Source organism: Fragaria vesca, linkage group LG4 (assembly GCF_000184155.1).
Source record: "Fragaria vesca subsp. vesca linkage group LG4, FraVesHawaii_1.0, whole genome shotgun sequence".
NCBI lineage: Eukaryota > Viridiplantae > Streptophyta > Magnoliopsida > Rosales > Rosaceae > Fragaria > Fragaria vesca.
Window position 1 is genome coordinate 2,865,342 of NC_020494.1, and position 19,069 is coordinate 2,884,410.

Below are 19,069 nucleotides of genomic sequence, written 5' to 3' on the forward strand. Positions count from 1 at the left end.
CAAATCATCAATTCTAACATTCCAGGCTAAATACCAAGGAAATTCAACAACCGGATTTTCATTATAATAACCGGAAAAATCCTTAATATTTTAAAAATCCCAAACCTTATCAAAACTCCTCCAAAAATTCCAAACTATACTTCATTACTCCTCTCATTATAACAAACTCAAAAACCTGAAAAACAACCTCTAAGTGGCGGCGCCGCCGCCTGCTCCGCCGGCAGCCGAACTCCGGCGGCGTCCATTGCCTCTCAAAATTTAACAGAATAATCCTCTCATCAAGCACAACAACTTTCATAACTAACACTTAGTCCAATTCTAAGCTTAACGAGGGTAATCGAACCAAAACCTCCATAAATCCCTATAACTTCAATTAAACATATCTCGACACCAAGATCGAATTAAGTCGATTCTTTTTTAGGGATCACTAACCTTGATGAGAGCTACAAGATGAGTCAAGTTTCACGAGCTATGGTGGCCGGAGGTGGGAGCTCCGGCGAAGGAGCAGTTGGGACTCTAGAGAAGTTCTCCTCCCTTCCGGCGGCGTCATCGGCTCGGACTACGGCCCAGGAAGGCAGGGGAGGCGACGGGGGTCTGAACTGGGGTGGTCCGGCAGTCCCGAGTGGCCGAACGGCGGCGGGCAGAGCTGGGTCTCCGGCGGGTCGAGAGGAGCTCACGGGAGAGAGTGAGAGAAGAAAGAGGGAGAGAGAGAGTGTGAGTGTGGGTGGGTGTTGGGCTTCTCCACACCTACCCGGTCCAACTTAAACACCCACCAAAAATTAAACCCACTAAATTTTTACCATCTTTTTATTAACTCAAAATTTATCCTTTTATTTGATAACTTTTTCATGCTAACTCCGATTTTAACACATAACATGTCTACGTACTCGTATTAACGTCCTCTACAACTTTCATGAAGTAAGTTTTCCCAAATTCCAAACGGAAGAAAAAGTCAACTTTTAGAGTCTTAAATAGTAAACGGTTACTTAAAACGGTAAAAGGTCAAAGTAACCTAAAAGTAAATAACTGCAAATTGACTTAAGAACTGGGATGTGACATAGCTAGCTATACGTGCTTTTCCACCATACTGAGGTCAAATTCTATTATGGTGCGACGTGAGCGTTAGACGCAATCGTCGTAGCCCTATATAAATAAAATAATTTATGTAGGAGATATGCGCGTATATATTTATACACCATCTTTTCCACCATAATGAGGTAAAATGCCATTATAGTGCGACGTGAGTGTTAGACGCAAGCGTCGTAGCCTTGTGTGAATTTTCTATTTGTCTTTGTTGTTTCAAGAAAATTCATACAAGGGATATGACGAGTGTAACACATACATATTTTATTTTAGCCTGAGAGACTCTATTTTTATGAAGTGTTGGTGACTAGCGCGGCTAGTCACGTTTCGGTAAATTCGGTAAATTTTTAAAAGCTTTTGAGCTTGTTGCATGCTGTTAATTGTATTTTCCACAGAAGTTAAATCGAGAAAGCAGAAAGATTTATTTCTTTTTAAATTTATTTTTGTCCACTCACTCTAACGGTTTCAAATGTTTTCCTTTGGGCTCTTCGTTTTAAAAATGCCCAGTTACAGGTTAACATAGTTGAGGCTGAACGTACATGGAGAAGAGGCATAGTCAATAGTATAGCTTCCGCTCATTTATATTTATTTCTAGTTCCTCTCCTCTCAAGTAGAGTTGCTCTGAATATGTGATTGTTGGTTATAGGATCTTTGTTAGATTAGTGAATCTATATTGGGAGATGTTGTGATTTGTGGGGAGCACGAAGGCTCTAGGAGTTTATAAGGTTGGAGTTGGAACTTTTAGAAGTGCCTGCAGGTGTTTTTTTTTTAGGAAGGGTTGTCCATTTTGAAGGGAGGTTATGTCGAATTTTCGGTAAATTTTCCTTAGAGGTGGTCCCCGCAGGATTTACTTCGGGTTTCAAGGTGAAATTCGGGGTGGGTCCTGACATCTAGGGTCAGACAGTTAGTTTTTAAGGGTTAGAAACCGAGTTTCTAAAACATTTGGAGCCAATAAGTCGATTATTGGGGTCAGTAACTGAGTTATTGGGGCTTACTGGGGGTCAGTAATTGAGTTTTTTTGGGTCAGAAACTGAGTTTCGATGATCGGTCACCAGAGTAACTGAGTTACTTGGGGTCAATAACTGAGTTTTTTGAGTCAGTAATTGAATTTCTAAGGTCAGTAACTGAGTTTCTGAGGTTAGAAACTGAGTTTCGGTGATCGGTCGCCGGAGTAACCCAGTTACTGGGGGTCAGTAACTGAGTTTTTTAGGTCAGTAACTTAATTTTTGGGGTCAGTAACTGAGTTTATGGGGTTAGAAACTGAGTTCCGGTGATCGGTCACCTGAATAACCTAGTTACTGGGGGTCAGTAACTGAGTTTTTTTGGGTCAGTAACTGGGTTTTTTTGTCAGTAACTGCATTTCTAGGGTCAGTAACTGAGTTCCAGCGATCGGTCGCCAGAGTAACCGAGTTACTAGGGGTCAGTAACCGAGTTACCGGTGACTGAAAAAAATTCTGGCGACCGGAGTCCGACGACCAGAGTCCGGCGGCCGGTGTCCAGAGATCCGGTAAGCTGCTGGCAAAGTCTTTCCTCTTTCTCTTACACTTTCTCTCTCTAAGCATATATAAGGACCAAGGGTAAAAATGTCTTAAAAAAATTATTTTATTATGAATTTAATAAAGATTTATGTATTTGGGCACAAATAAGTCTCTCTCTCATTCAATTGGAGTCAAAAATCTTATTCTTATTGGAATGGGGTTTGACTTTTCTATTTTTGTGCAAATGATCATTATCCCCAAATCGATTCAAGTGTCTTACCAATGTCGTCGATTATCAAACATGTTATTTTAATTTCAAATTTCATATTCAATACATATTCATCTTTTTACCAAAAAATAACATTTATGTCTTTAACACATTTGTTTTCCATTAACCAAAGTAAAACAACAAACTACAGTAGTACAACACAGAGCCTGCTATTCCCCTTCCTAACTTATCTAAATGAAACATTGAGGACACATAAATGGGAAAGACAGTGAAATCGAAGAAAAGACGAAGAGGAACTATGAGTCTATGACTACAAAATTTGTTTCATGATGAACATGTCCAAAAATGACATAATAATCGGAAATTATGATCGAATATTGTACACAAGAAATCAAATACGCCACGGTATGAAACCTTTACCGGGTCATAGAATCGATCAAAATGTTTCAAGTCATCACCTTCAACAATTTAACATTTGTATAATTATCGAGACGCTTTCGGGGACTGTTTGCTTGATGTAAAAGCAGGAGTTTTAACTCTTCTTATCCGGATTTTGTAGGCTTCTTCTCTGCCTTTGCTTTGTCTAGCTACCCAACTAGTGAAACTGGCCACCTAAACATTTTTGCTGTCTAAATAGCATGTGGATTTTGCTTTGTCCTGCGGTTTGGATTGGCTATCTGGTTGGTTGGTCAACTTGGTTCTGTCCTTCCCTCACTATAATACATATGCGTTATGTTATGTGTACATGCCTTTGATGCATGCAAATTAGAAGCTGCATATATATTAAACACTTGGTGCTGAGGGCATGTGGCCGCAGCCCCCGGGAGGAAGAGGTGGCGTTTGCTGTTCGGAGGTATATGCCCGACCTTGTCTTGCAAAAGCAATGTAATAATATGGTGCTGAGTACTAAATAACACCCTAGCCTATCACTTGTCAAGTTAATTGTCAGTAGACTCTTACCATCAGTACGTACGTATATATCATTGGCGTATATGTTTCTCCAAGTTAATTTCTCAGTTAACAACCTTAATAGTAAATCAAGTAACTAATAAGCAATCCGAGATAAAACGCATGCAGTGTCATCTTTTGGGGTAAACCGTCGGGTAAAATGCAGAGAGAGAGAGAGAGCGCATGGACACCATATATGCACCACCAACAAGATCCCAACAGCTTTCTTTTCTTTACTCAAGATCCCAACAACTTAAAGAAGCCAAGCTTAATTTCTTTCGAATAATAGATTTATAACCGAAAAACATGCAGTGTGTAGATAAAAATCATCTTAGATTCCTAGCCGAAAAGAAAGAAAATGTTCATGTTGCAGTGACTTGTTGCAGAGCATGCAGATCATGAAGTTCATGACTGGCGTAGTGTCTCTACGCACCACATAATTGACAAGTATATTAATTTGTATACATGTATGTTACAAATGACAAGCCCTTTCCTTGTTCTTATTACATGATCGATCGAGGGAGTCGAGTTGTCAATGAGAAAGAAAGAAGCTGCATATTTCATTTCAGTATGTTCATGTCATGCATGGCAACGTAATATAATATACCATTCCCTACTGAGAATCAACACGATCCAGCTGACACGTGTGCAGGATATTTCCACACAGTTCCCACGTGTCGCTCCTACGACATGCACGCATGTGGCTGCCATTACCAAATCTATCCCCTGCAACAAGCCACCACACACCCACCGCCTCTCTCTCTCTCTCAAATTCTAAGTTCACTCGCATTTTTCTGAAGAAGCTCGTCATCTTATTTCTATATTTCATTATTTTCATTTCACCAGAAGATGACCAGTAGCTAGTGCAGGTACGTAGATTGCCAATAAATAGGGGGCGACGTCGTCCTATATAGTTTGCTGCAGCTACTTCATTACAGTTCAGTTATTGCCATTGCCAATTTTGTCTAGGCCCTAACAACTGTTCTTCTTTTGAGAAGATAACCAAACACATTTAGAAAAAAAAAAAAAAGGAAAAACAAATCGAAGCTTGATCTTCAATGTGCTTTCAATCCTGAGATTGTGGGGGGTAACTTGGTAACAGTTAGGGCAAAATATTGACGTGCATGAAGTACGTAGTAGACCAACTGGGGAATAATTTCTCGCGACTTCATTTTAATTTGCATCTTAATTTCTCTAATTTGGACACTCTTACTTCTCTCTTATTTTTGGAAACTCACCACACTAGTGAGTACATACCCATTAGTATATTCCATTACATGCAGGATTTTATCATTAAATTTCGTTTGACCAGAGTTAAAAAAGTTCTCTTCTTATCTAGACGTGGAGTTCTCATGCAGTCGACTGATTTATGAGAATTTTTAATTATTATGTGTATAGTTGTATATGATATGTTTTATGCATGAAGTGCTTCAATATTTGCATGTATTCTGATTATATACGTGTACATTACAAAGGCACAAATTTCACTTTTGATATTACTATGGTTGACAATTTTAATCAACGGTTTTACATTAGCGTTACAATTTCAATATGACTTATGCATGTATGGAAAAATATCCTATCCCAAAGCCCGATACCACATATCAAGTACGATACGACATTTCATCAATAGTGTTACAATAGTCACATCGAAAAAAATAAAGGTTACAATAGTTACAACAATGTCATCAAATATTTATACTGAGGGCGTAACTGAATGTATAACCAAACATAATATTTGACTAAAAGGACGGGGATCGACGGAATAATTTTGACAGATTGCCGATGAAGAAAGATCAAAATGAAATTAGATGTGAACGAATATGAAGTCGGGGGCGGTAAAATTAGAGGGCGCCCGCCGGAAGGGGAAGGAGTTGGGACAAGTCGATCGAAGGCTACCACACTTTAACGTACTTAAGGAGGCCCTAGAAGGGGACGGACAGAAGGAGATAACAGGTGGCAGACCTAGTGACCAAAATGAAATGATTTGATTTCCAAATTTCTTAGTCGTAAATCCTAATTGTTATGGGTCACGGTGTCCCCTCCCTCACCCTCTTGCTTCCCCACATGCATACACACACAGTAATATTATCATCCATAGCTCCTCTCTCAAAACCCAGAACAATAATAAAATAATGCTTTCTTTTAGGTCAAGAGTCAAGACTAGCTAGCCCAAAGAGGAGAAAGAAAGAGAGAGAGATATCAAACACCGCCCAGTCATCCCAACAAAAGCTTCCACTTTGCTTTCTTTGCTCCCTCCATTTATTCCTGTATATTTATTTCTCATTTACCAGACACCAAAACGAAAAAAAAAAAGAGAGAATCTCGATCCTCGTGCAACCCTTCATGGCTGAGACTCTCTCTCTCTCTCTCTCTCTTTTTTCATCTTCCTCGAGCTCGCTCTTCTACTTAGTACTGCTTCTTAACCTAAGCCTGTTAGCCTGCTACTACCTCAATATCTGTGTTCTCTCAAGTCTCAGAAACCCCTCCTTAATTAACTTTGACACAGTTTCTCACAATATTCACTTGTTGTTACTGTTCTTCTGTGTTTTCCAATATCCTGACGCTCTATTTCCAAAGACAAAGCACATCTCTCTTGCAAAACCACCAAACAAGCAAACATGGATTCTAATTCCCCTCCTCCTCCTCCTCCCCATCATCATCATCCTCAGAACTGGCTCGGTTTCTCTCTTTCCAACCACTTCTCCTCTCCCCCTCATAACTCCCACCTCTCTCTCTTCGAGGCCTTCACCTCCTCTCCAGGTCCGCCCTCTCTATCTACCTCATTTCTTCTCTCTCTTAAATATAACTATCTTATATTTCTGATTTGCTCACATCGATTTTTTCTTTTGTTTACAGACACCGGGGTTAACTCCACAGCGTCGGATCATCATCAAGATGCACATGCAGGTGCAACTGAGACCGACCTCTCCATCTTCAGCGGCGGCGTCGGCACGAAGCTTGAGGACTTTCTCGGTGGTGGCTGCACCACCACCACCACCGCCGGGGTCACAACCGCCACAGCCGATGTCATCACCACCGCATCAACAACGCCGACGTCGCTCGCTCCCTTCTCATCTACTAACGATCATCTCGCTGTGGCCGAAAATGAGATTTACGACTCCGAACTCAAAACCATAGCCGCTAGCTTCCTCCGTGGTTTCTCCACCACCCCTACCGCCACCGCTACCGCCCCTACTACTCTGCAGCAAACCAAAACCCACCACCCGGTGGGGACCACCGAAACCTCCACCGCCAAGAAAACCGTGGACACCTTCGGTCAGCGCACCTCGATTTACCGTGGCGTTACAAGGTGTGGAGATCGAGCTAAAATATATTATCTATTTGTTCTTATTATCATCAAGTAGTTTGTTTGTTTATTTTATGTTGTTTGGGTGTTTGAATATCAGGCATAGGTGGACAGGAAGATATGAAGCTCATCTATGGGATAACAGTTGCAGAAGAGAAGGACAAAGCAGGAAAGGAAGGCAAGGTAATTATTTTCTGAACTAGGTTTTCTATGGCCTTCATAACTCTTAACGTGCGCCCCAGTATACGTTGCTTAGGACCAACGGGTCCACTCCATCTCCATTTCTGGGTTTAGCTTCTGTGACTGGAATAAATGAAGGAGATGGAGAAGAAAAGAATATCATTTTCAATGTAAAATCCCAAGAGAAACAATGTTGCAGGTCGCCCATTCAAGGGCTTTGCATAGTTAGATCGGGTGTGGCATTGCCGCATTTGAGACATAGTAGTGTGCACATTAGATTTGAACCACATAGCACGTTGCTACTCTGCGCCATTGTTTTCAAGTTTCATGAGTACCAAGACTCTGATGTGGGCTTTGTTTCTTTTGTTTTTATGTACATGGACGTAAATGATTGCTGCTATTATCATCGACCTCAACTCCATCAGTTTATTTGGGTGAGTTTGTTTTACTGCTCTTGCCTTTAAGATCATCATTTAATTTAACTGTATGTAACTTTGGTTTCTTAGATTCACTGTCATAGAAGTACATGGGCCTCATCAAGTTAAGATCCAGCATTGGATATTATAGGTTACTGTATCAGAAATATTCTTTGCATGAATGCATCATAATGTTCAGATCTTACTTAGATTCTTATTGCTGAAATTTAATGATTTATTTAAATTTTATGAATTTTTGTACTGAAGGTGGTTATGATAAAGAAGACAAAGCAGCAAGAGCCTACGATCTAGCAGCTCTCAAGTACTGGGGTCCGACCACCACCACAAACTTTCCGGTAAATATTTTCTTTTCCTGTATTTTGATTTTGTTTCTAATATTTTTCTATTTTGGTTTTATTTGATGTTGAAAATTATTTTCCAAGGTTACCAACTATGAGAAGGAATTGACGGAGATGAAGAACATGTCTAGGCAGGAATTTGTTGCTTCCCTCAGAAGGTAATTAGATACACATTTATCCATTATTTGGTCTGAAGTACTCTTTCTTTTTTAGTATCATGGTTAATTAATGTGTTTCACTCTTTATGGTATAGGAAAAGTAGTGGATTTTCAAGAGGAGCCTCTATTTACAGAGGGGTGACAAGGTTTGTAATTTTCATGTGTTTGACGGTAAAAATAATTGGAATCTAAGTTTCACTCACCATTTTAATTAATTTTTATACCGAAATATTAATATATCCCAAATTCGTTTCAGGCACCATCAACATGGTAGATGGCAGGCAAGAATAGGAAGGGTTGCTGGCAACAAAGATCTGTACCTAGGCACTTTCAGTGAGTATTACCTTCACATTTGCCTTGATGTTATAATTGACTTCAACTAATTTTTGTCCAACATTAGGCACACAAGAAGAAGCTGCCGAGGCCTATGACATTGCAGCTATCAAGTTCCGAGGCTTAAATGCAGTCACCAACTTTGATATGAGCCGTTACGATGTGAAGAGCATTGCCAACAGCAACCTCCCCATCGGAGGAATGTCTGGAAAATCCAAGAACTCATCCGATCAATCCCTCTCTGCTGATAGCAAGAGCCTTGACGATAGAGATCTCTCCTCTGCATCCTCTGTCACCTTTGCGTCGTCATCTCAGCAGCCAGCCAGTAATTCCTCCACATTGAGCTTTGCAATTCCCATCAAACAAGACCCTTCCACAGAGTATTGGTCCAATATCTTCGGTTACCAAGTCCCAAACAACAACCCTTCCGCAAACAATGTCAGGAACCCTAACAGTGTTGGCGCCGCACCAACCTATTTTCACAGCAACATGGATTTCTCTGCGACATCGAGTACTGCTACTACAACGACTGAAACCAACGGGTTATTCTACAGTGGGATTTACAACGTCCACGGTCAGCAGCAGCAACAACAACAAGAGCAACAACAAAGTACTAGCAGTGGTACTAATAATCCAATCCCCTACTCCACACCTCTTGGTTTGAGTAGTAACATGGGTTATGATCAAAGTTCTTCTCCTGGTTATGGAACATGGATAGGGCCTGGTCTTAATCTCTTTCAGACTCCCATTTTCGGCATGGAATAAAAAGCTCCATGAGAATCATCACATGAAGGTGCATGGAGGAGATAGCTACCTAGAGGACGAGACTTCGAGTCAATGACAATGTTGAACCTCACATGGGAGTCAACAACTTTAGTTTGAATAGGAATGAGGTGGGAGAGACTGACACCTACTGGGCAATCATAATTCACACAGAGATGAGCACACAGCTAGTTAGCTGACACTGCTTCTACTGTTCTAACTCAACTTCTTTTGTCTTTACCTTTTTTTTTTTCTTCTTTCTTTTGTCTTTTACCTCTTTATTTTTTGCTCTTTTTAGCTTTATCTTTTTCTTTACTGACATGAATTTAGATGAGTATAATGGAAAAGAAAATCCTTTTGTAATTCTTGATCTTATTGGTGTCAAAATTTTCCATGTGGAGTTTATCATGCAATGACATGCATCTCAATTTGATTTCAATTAGAATAGCTCAATAAGAAGTTAATCCAAGCTTTTAAAATTTACTTGCTCTTACCTGCGCAATTTATATAGTGCCTTTGAAATGAAAAAAAATATTATTTGATTGGTGGGATTTGCTTCTGAGTAGGCCAAATAGTTAAAAGCAAAACTTATACCGGGAGCTAGGTAAAGGCAAAACTTATATTAGGAGCTCTTGCTCTGGTGTATGTAGTATTATAGGCCGGAGTGACTCAGTGATGCCGTCTATGGATATTATTTCCCTAAAAGAGGAAAACTTTGGAAAACTTGCTGATTGTATATGAACTTATATTCATGTAGTTATGATAATTTACGTTATTTATTACGTATCATAGCTAGTAACAGTGAATGACTCTATAACTTATATTCATGCGCGCTATTACAAAAGTTACCAGTTGCGGTTGCTATAGCTCCTGTGTGCAAAACATAGTGATACTACATCATATAAATACTTGCTAGCTAGTTGCATATACAGAGAATTCTATCCCATTAATCATGGATAATAGCACAAGATGCTTAACTTAGTTAAACTTAATTCTCTTTATATATGAAAAGCGCTCTATCCTTTGAGTACTCAGACCAGCTTGACCCAAAAGTGGAAAAGCCAAAACTTAGATCGATAACAACCTTTAACAATAAGCTAATCATTTATAAAGAATATATGTAGGACAAAGAACAAAACCCATGTTGCAATATTGCATGTTTTATGTACGAGCTAGCTTTTCCAGTGGAGACCAGTAGTGACTAGAGATTTAGACTACTATTTGCATTTGCGCGCGCTATAGAGAGGTGGAAGTGTGATCGAATGAGAGGTTCAAATATAAAGACTGATGTCTTTTCTTGTCTCTCATATCCTGCTTCAGATGATGGCATTGCACTACGTAGTTCTTTCCCTTCGTGCCTTTCGGCGCCCATTAGAGATCTTCTACCTCTAGCTGCTGCCTTCATCTTTGACCATTGTTTGGACAATACCTGCATGTAATATTCTCCTAATTATTGCCAAATCGACTCCATTGATATGACCTGTTAGAGCTAATGTAGTAAGTGTTTTATTTTTGTATGCATCCAATTTATTGGCATTAAACTTGTTTTTCTAATCTTCAGGTTTACAAAATAGGCGTTATATCTGATTTATGGACATAGAAGTCCCTGTGTTGCTCAGTTTGTCTGGGTTTATGTGTCGGTATTATATTTCATTTTGCATCATAGAAAATGAAGATAGTTCTATCATATGTGAAGGAACTTTAGTGGTACGTACCAGCATATATAGACCATCAAAATTGTACCATATTCAGTTAGTTATACCTATCGGATCGACTAGGACACTGAAAGTTGGAGTCAAACGCTTTGATTGAGATAGCTGTCTGTCTAGTAATCTGCGAATTGAAAAAACGAAAATGAATCAAGGAAGAAGCTAGTTTGGTCGGGATTAAGATGCCAATATATTAGCAAACCGTTTAACAATTTTTTTTGATGCTCAACTGATAGCTAAGCATGCTTTGCTTGGATTCCAAAGTCCTTTCTAGCATGAGTATGATTCCTGTTTTCAAACGTCGAAGTGCTCCTCGTATTGTGTTATGCAGTGGCGGATCCGGCCAGGATCTAATAGTTATTTAGGTTAATTTTTTATGTGCAATTTTTTTTTCAGTAAAAAAGTGACGAGCTCTGAAAATAGATATCGGCCAACATAAGCATAAATAGATATAAATTAGAAAAAGTTTAGATCCCTAATAGGCACCGTAGCTTGCTTTGTGGTAACAATTACCAATCTTGGTTGCCGATCTCTACCTTCACAAGTAGATAGAGTATAGATCCCAATTTAATTATTAACCATTTGAGCTTCGTTTTATGGTATGAACTGTAAATTACTGGAAACAATTATCAATCTTTGAGTAAGAAGTCGAGCCTTATACGGAGTATGGTAATAGATTTAGTACTCAACACGGTTGTAATATATATATATATATATATATATATACACACCCTGCTTGAGGCTTTTTGTCCTAAAATTCTCTCTAGGCTTGAGCCTATAAAGCCTTGTACATGTATCCGCCCATGGTGTTATGGCATCCTCCTCTCATTTCATGGCTCAAGTTGAATACCGATGGTTTCTCCAAGGGAAACCCCGACCTTGCTGGTTGTGTTGGAGTGTTTAGGGACAGCTTCGGTCATTTTATTGGTGGTTATTGTCAAGGCTTGGGAACTCAAACTGTTTTTTTTACAGAACTTATGGCTATTATTTTAGGTGTTGAGTTTGCTTTTCACTTTGGTTGGCATCACATATGGTTGGAGAGTGATTCTACATCGATACTTCAATGTATTTCTTCTTCCTCTTTTATACCTCCTTGGCCATTGCGAATTGCCTGACACAATTGTTTGACTCGAATTCGCCATATCTCTTTCACATGCTCACACATCCTTCACGAAGGGAATTATGTTGCTGATAGGTTTGCTAATCTGGGGTTGCTAACGGAAAGATCGAGTAGTCACAAGTCGCATATGAATATGATTAAAGTCGTGTAATGTATAAGAAAGAACAGATTGTAGTAGATTAATCAGAGAAAAACGGAAAGAAGGGAGGGTGTTGTTCTGCATGCACGTCTCCCAAAACTAATTAACTTACTTTGCCTTCGAATTAAACAAAGCTTGCTAGGTTTACTTACCCACCACACCTCTCCAGCTCTAATCTTATAATAAGAAGAAGCACATGACATTACCTGAAAAGGCTACGTTTCAAATTGCAACAAAGTATTAGTCAAATGCTGTAATGCAGAAAGAGCACCCACACACAATACCTCTTTTTCTTTAAAAATTAACTTGTGTAAGTCTAGGGCACCCTTTCTCTTAATCTTTGCTTTCCTCAGTTCTGTCCCAATCTTTGTTTGGCCTACAAACAAGTATTGTCGGCCACACACACTCCCCCCTCCCTTCTAGCCTTTTGTTTTCTTTGACTGACTCGATTAGCCAAACCTCCGTTTGTTTAATAGTTAAGCGGAATCTCAGTAATCCACTGTTTGTTTTGGGAGAGAGTCTTAGATGAAGCTAATGCACCACGTGTTCTGTGCGACCCATCAGTCACACAATGACACGTGTTTTTTTTTATTTTTTAAAAACACCCCCTCCATACCTGCGTTCTTCTTCTTCCTCTTCCTTCCTCTGCTCCGGCACTTCTTCTTTCTTCCTCCGGCGAAGCTTCTTCTTCCTTTACACGGGTTGGTGGAGGCGTCATCTTCCTTCCTCTTCCCCGGCAAAGCTTCTTCTTCCTTCCTCCGGTGAAGCTTCTTCTTCCTTCCTTCGACGAAGCTTCTTCTTCCTTTACGGTGGAGGCGGAGGCGACGGGGGTTGCAGGTTTGAGGCGGCGGCTGGGCAGAGGGAAAGAAGATCGGAGGGGATCGGTTTCCGACCGGAGAAAGGAAGAAGATCCACCGGAGAAAGGAGGAAGAAGAAGAAGAAGGCAGCTGTGAAAAAAAAAAAGCACGTGTCAAAGGGTGATTGGGTGCGCATGTGCCAGGTGGTGCGGCTGTTGCACCTAAAAATTTCTCTTGTTTTGATTCATATTCATGATGAAAGAAGATAAGAAGAGACTATATAATGCATCCGAGACACTTATATGTGTATCACATATATACCTCAAATGATATGAAATCTATGATCAAAACAAACCCAATTCAAATAAGAAATTTAGCGTCTCTAGTTATGAATTAGTCGTGAAAATAGAGTCAAACACTATGGTATGAGCTTATAAATATAATGAAAATGAAGGGGAACGATGCACTAATAATGGGATACACATTTGCAGCATAAGTTTGAAGTAAAGATGTGAACAAGGAGTCGTGGATGAGGCTGCTGCAAACAATGACCATGGTACTCGTTGCTTTCTCTTGTTCTTTGCTTTAGTTATTTTATATATTGTGAGGTGATAATAATAGATTGGTAATGATAAGTGTATGTTGCATATAATAGTGAGGGGGTAATGAGGCCGCACGTGGTGGCTGACTAGGGTTTCGGGCGACGTGTGCGGTTGAATGTTGGACGTGGGAAATCGAATCCCGTTCATCTTCATGCACAGAGGCGATGCCTATGGAGATCGATGATACATTGATACATCATATATGTACCTAATTAGTAACTTTTTCCTTGGTTTATACTTACATTTAAAATACTATAGGTAGAATGCTGTGAAACTTCTGGTGACACGAGTTGATATTATTCTACTGCTTTTACCTAATTTAGTAGGGTTAAATACACATGCATCAACAAGAACCTTCAATCTCACTCCTAGTGATCAGTAGTCGTTTCTTATATGAAAGCTTATAGTGTTGTTGCGCTGTAGAGTACGTTGTGCAAGCAAAACGTTTTACTTATATACGTCAGAGAAATACATATCGGTTATGTGATGGAGATATAACCCAAATCGACTTAATCCGAAAAACCAATGTGATGCATGTTATCTTATCATAGATCTGCAATATAGAGATATCAACCAATATAGTTAATTAAATTTGTACATATATGTTTTCATTCATTTAACTAGCTCATAATTTTTTTTTTCGACGAAAAGGGTAACTACCTCATAAGTTAAAGTGTAAGCTAAAGGGTTCGAAGAAGGCAATTCTACGGGTTTAAGATCAAGAGTCTAGACCCTTTTAAAAAAAAAAAAAAGAAGATCTAGAGTAGACTCTTTTTGCTTCCGGCCGGCATTTCAATAAAAGTTGGTCATACAATTCAGTGTTACAAGAGGTACGTTAGTATGTGTTATAACTTATCGTTAGGGCTGGGCACTTAGTACCGGAATCCCGATCCCGTACCGGTCTCGTCCCGAAAGTTAGCGGGACGGGACAGGAAGGGATAGGTTTTGAAAATGGCAATCCCGTCCCGTCCCGTTATGGTAATGTTGAAACAGGACGGGACGGGATCGGGACTATCCCGAAAAATCCCGTCCCGTCCCGTAATATTAGAATACTTAATTTTATTCATTTTATACTTGATTTTTTAGATTGCATGGTGTTACAATGCACTCAACCACACTCAATTTGGTCTAAAACAATACTTTTAATTTCATTCATGTTCTTTTTTTTGGTTGTGTGATTTTGGATATTTTTAGTTGTTGTTTGAGGGTTAATTTTTAATGTGGGATGTTTAGTACTTTGAAAATGGGATGTAATTTAGCACCTATGCACCTATGTTCTTGTTGATTTTAGTACTTTTAATTTCATCATTGTTTCTTTTTTTTTTTTTTTTTTTTGCTTGTGTGATTTTGGATATATTTTTTTTCATTAATTTCATTAATGTTGTTTGAGGGTTAATTTATCGGGATCCCGATCCCGTCTCGGTCCCGATCAGGATCGGGACATACGGGACAGATTTTTAAAAACGCTTTCCCGTTCCGTCCCGTCCCGTTCTTTTATTTTCGGGACGGGACGGGATTCACCAAATCCCGGCCCATCCTATCCGGTGCCCAGCCCTACTTATCGTACTAATTTTGAGAAGAAGTTGCAATGGTGAATAATTCTAGTGAAACACTTGTATCACAAACTGAAAAGGAAAACTGAGTACGTAGGCAAGAAACCTATCGACAAGGAATAACGAGAAACAAAATTTGTAGGACAATTGGATTCAATCCGTAGTTTCATCACAAAGAAGCCCAGGAATACTTGTTGCTGATCAAACCTGAACTCATTGTCGACAATATGCCTTCTTTCAGTGAAAGCAAGTGTTTCTCTAGAAGAGCAAAGTAGCTTCTTGTTGCTGATCAAACCTGAACTCATTGACAATCTTCTAATTGTGCCAATAAAACAATTGTACAGAAACGGTTCACGGCAAGACTATGATCACTGGCATGGCTCTTTATCTGCACATAGAAGCTAGAGGGATGATCGCGACCGAAATCGGGCATTTCAATTGAAAACCCTTTTGTGTCAATTATAGTATATAACAAACAAGGATATCGTTATAAACGCCGGGGATTAAGAGTACCTTTACAATTTACGTTAATTACAAAACAAGAGAAAACAAAAGATAATAGTACTAGAGATATAAGGTTTTGTGATTATAAACAAGAGAAAACAAAGAAAAAAAATAAAGCAGAAAAGATTAGATGGATGAGATATTAGAGACTTGGAAATCCACCACCAAGTATGTTTCAAGACATGTTAACAACCAAAGCTTCAATCATTAAGTCGCAAATCGGTATCAATCAAGAACAAACCGTGAACGCATGCACTGCGTAAGTCCTTATTACTTCCCTTGAATACTTAAGCAAGATAAACGCACCGTTACTAAGCCTTTAAAATAACCAATCAAGGTATAGACGCTATCCTATCAACAAATTATTCTAAACATTAAGATCAATGAAAGTTTGATTGAACAAGTATGCAGAACAAGTGTGGAACGCTACCTAGCATGCAATCCTTTTTATTTGGTTTCACCTATTGTCCTATAGGTTTTACTACCTTGAATTAAGCTGTATTAACCGTTTAGGAGATTAAACAACCTAATTCTAGCCCCACTCACAAGTTCATAATGTTCTATGTTGCGCATACATGAATATAAACAAGCAAGAGTTCCCCGTAAACCAAAACCAAATAAACAATTTAAAAGACTTAATTATTTGAAACCAAGGTTCATAACAATATCTAAAACATTCTTGGGGCTTCAGACCTTGCCCCTAACTAAGAGAATTCAGCCACACATGGCTGCAAAGTCACACAAGAAGAATAAAAGATGACAAAGGAAAGGTAAACCGTGGATGATGGAGAGATCAATGATGGCTTGGCGGCTTCCTTGTGCGTGTCCGCAACTATGGAGGTTTTGATGATGTGAGATCGTTGGCCTCCTCTAATCTCTTCACGTCCTCCTCTTCTTTTCTGCTGTCATTTGAAACTCTAAAAACTCGTCCATGGGCTTGCCAATGTGGTCTGGGCCTCAAAATAGAAATTTTGGTCAAAACAGTCATAACTTCCTCTCCAAAATAGGTATTGACGATCTGTAAAAATTTCTGGAAAGTAGACTCTTATAGCTTTCTATTGATATGTGGCACATCTCCTAGATCGTTGTGATCTGATTACAATATTTTGTCGAAGTTGATTGATAATTTCTGGCAGATTTTCTGATTTCTTTCTTTGCACAACATGGATTCCTTTTCCTTTAAGATTTCTCCTCTTTCGTCTCTTTTGGGCTCCTCAGCTTTATTTATGACCTAAAAACACAAACTTAGTTAATATGAATATAGTTAAAGGAATTACATAGCTAAACAGGGTCGGAAATACATTATAAATATAGCACTTTATGCTCCTATCAAATTCCCCCACACTTAGTCCCTTAGCAAAATCTAAAACAAAGAAAACAAAATAAAGACTCAAAACAAACTATGCCTTCAACATTATTGTCTCAAAAATGTCTTACTTTCATAGCAGCAAGATTAGCACTCAATCAAGAATCAATTATGAATAATTCGAGAGTTAATTAAAATATATACTCCGCATATAAGCATGTAAGACACGGGGGTGACAATGGTGATGGGTGGAGCTCAACATGTATCCAACAAGTATGATTCAACCTCATTGGATTACCACTCTTTCTTCTCTCAGAATCATAGCTAATGCTTAAAAGCTTTTTCACTCAATGTATATATGTGAGAGAATAAACAAACAAGTAGGCTCACATATAAAAAAAAAACGCACTTTGTGAAATTAAAAAGATCACATGAAAGATATCAACTACTTGCCAAACGGACCAACCCATATGCTTAACTTTTGTAACCAATCTCCACAGATTGATGGCTGCCCATCTTTTGGATCATAAAAGAACTTTATCAAGGTTAAAATTTGGCAAAGGCTAGGGTTTAATGAAACAAAGGATAAGGAATTACAAATCGTCCTTAAAACCTAGTAGAGCCATAAGATCACCTTTAAACATTCATGAATGAGGACAAAGACCATATATTACATCATTAGGTCTTCAATTTAAAACAAACTCCTCCATCACAAAGGGAGACTTAATCCATACGTACGTTCATCATTTTTTTTTCAGTGCTGCCACATTTGTTTTTTTTTTTTTACTTTTTTTTTTTAGCAACACATTTCTTTTTTCTTTTTAATGGACAAGTCCTTCCCCCTACACTTGTTATTCATCATCCTTTCACACGTACAATACATCACAACATAAGCTCTACTAGGCCCTAAGGACAAAGGTAGAGATATCACTACACTAAGCTCAAGGTGAGGATTACATGGGTGATGACAGAAAGGCTTAACGTAAGCTCAAAGGGGTTAACTAAGAGGTGTGCAGCGCACACAAATAGGAACATATGGCTATTTGGCAATGGTGGAAATCCTAAGTCCTTTTAATCCCTTCCAAAATTAGAGCATATACCGATAAAAGTCTCGACTAGCACAAAAGTGAGTTCTAGCACTAGAGTCCGTTAAACTTAATCTGCGGCAAGCAGTCAATCAAGAAGAAAGATAATGAGATCACTAAGAATTGCCAAGAAAATAGATGACGATTTATTCAATAAGCACTTAGAAAGAATAACACAATAAAGATCAAATCTCATCAGGGTAATTATGAATCAAAACTCATCATCAACATGCTCAAAATTCTGTACCAATGTCAACGAAAAACCACATTAACTACATACTCATATTAGTATATATCGTAATTAACCAAAGAATTCATTTAACATCATCGATCTCAATCTTGTGATCCTCTTTTAGCCATAATTTCAGAGATATATACTCATCCTAGACAGTTGAAATGCATGATGACTCACAGAAAAACAAACACACAAAAAAAACAAAACAAAACATGTGTGCATTCCCTTCCCCCACACTTAAACTACGCATTGTCCACAATGTGAGAATAATATAGACCATGCAATGCATAATAGATGTATAGAGGAAAGTGAACAAAACAAAATCTAGAAGGTGAGAAAAGCTCCCCCATTGTGTGCTCTGTAGCCAACTTCCAGCTTATATAACTTCTTGTTGCAGCATCCAATGTTTGAGATTCCAATTGGAGATGAAAGATGGCTTTGCTAGCTTTATGTGCATATGTGGCATGTTTCCTAACTCCAAGTGGATCAAAAATGGCAGCCTTGCAAAATTAGAAGAAAAATATAATTTGCACAGAAAAGCTGAGAAAAGGACCTTTACTGTTTGAAACTAGATTTCCAGTGAGTTCCGGTGTCGGAACATAAAAGTCACTCAAAGAAAAGTTGAAGCTAATTCAACAAGCATTCAGGAATATATAGCTTTCCTCCATAGCATGGTTGGAAGTATCCCCTGTTTTGACCTTTTTCCTGCTGTACTGTACAAATTCTGGTTTCCTGGCAGTGACCTTGCTGCCTTTAACATCAA

At 38.8% G+C, this 19,069-nt stretch overlaps 1 protein-coding gene across 1 annotated transcript; it reads left to right on the forward strand.

Annotated features, from left to right (window-relative positions):
• Positions 1 to 471: 471 nt before the first annotated feature.
• LOC101293087 (AP2-like ethylene-responsive transcription factor AIL5-like) lies at positions 472 to 9,376 on the forward strand. The gene is made up of 9 exons (XM_004297832.1): positions 472 to 685; positions 6,598 to 7,051; positions 7,149 to 7,231; positions 7,654 to 7,662; positions 7,912 to 8,000; positions 8,088 to 8,161; positions 8,257 to 8,307; positions 8,418 to 8,494; positions 8,562 to 9,376. The coding sequence occupies exons 1-9, from the start codon at positions 472 to 474 to the stop codon at positions 9,257 to 9,259; spliced, it is 1,749 nt and encodes a 582-aa protein (XP_004297880.1). The 3' UTR covers positions 9,260 to 9,376.
• The last annotated feature ends 9,693 nt before the right edge of the window (positions 9,377 to 19,069 follow it).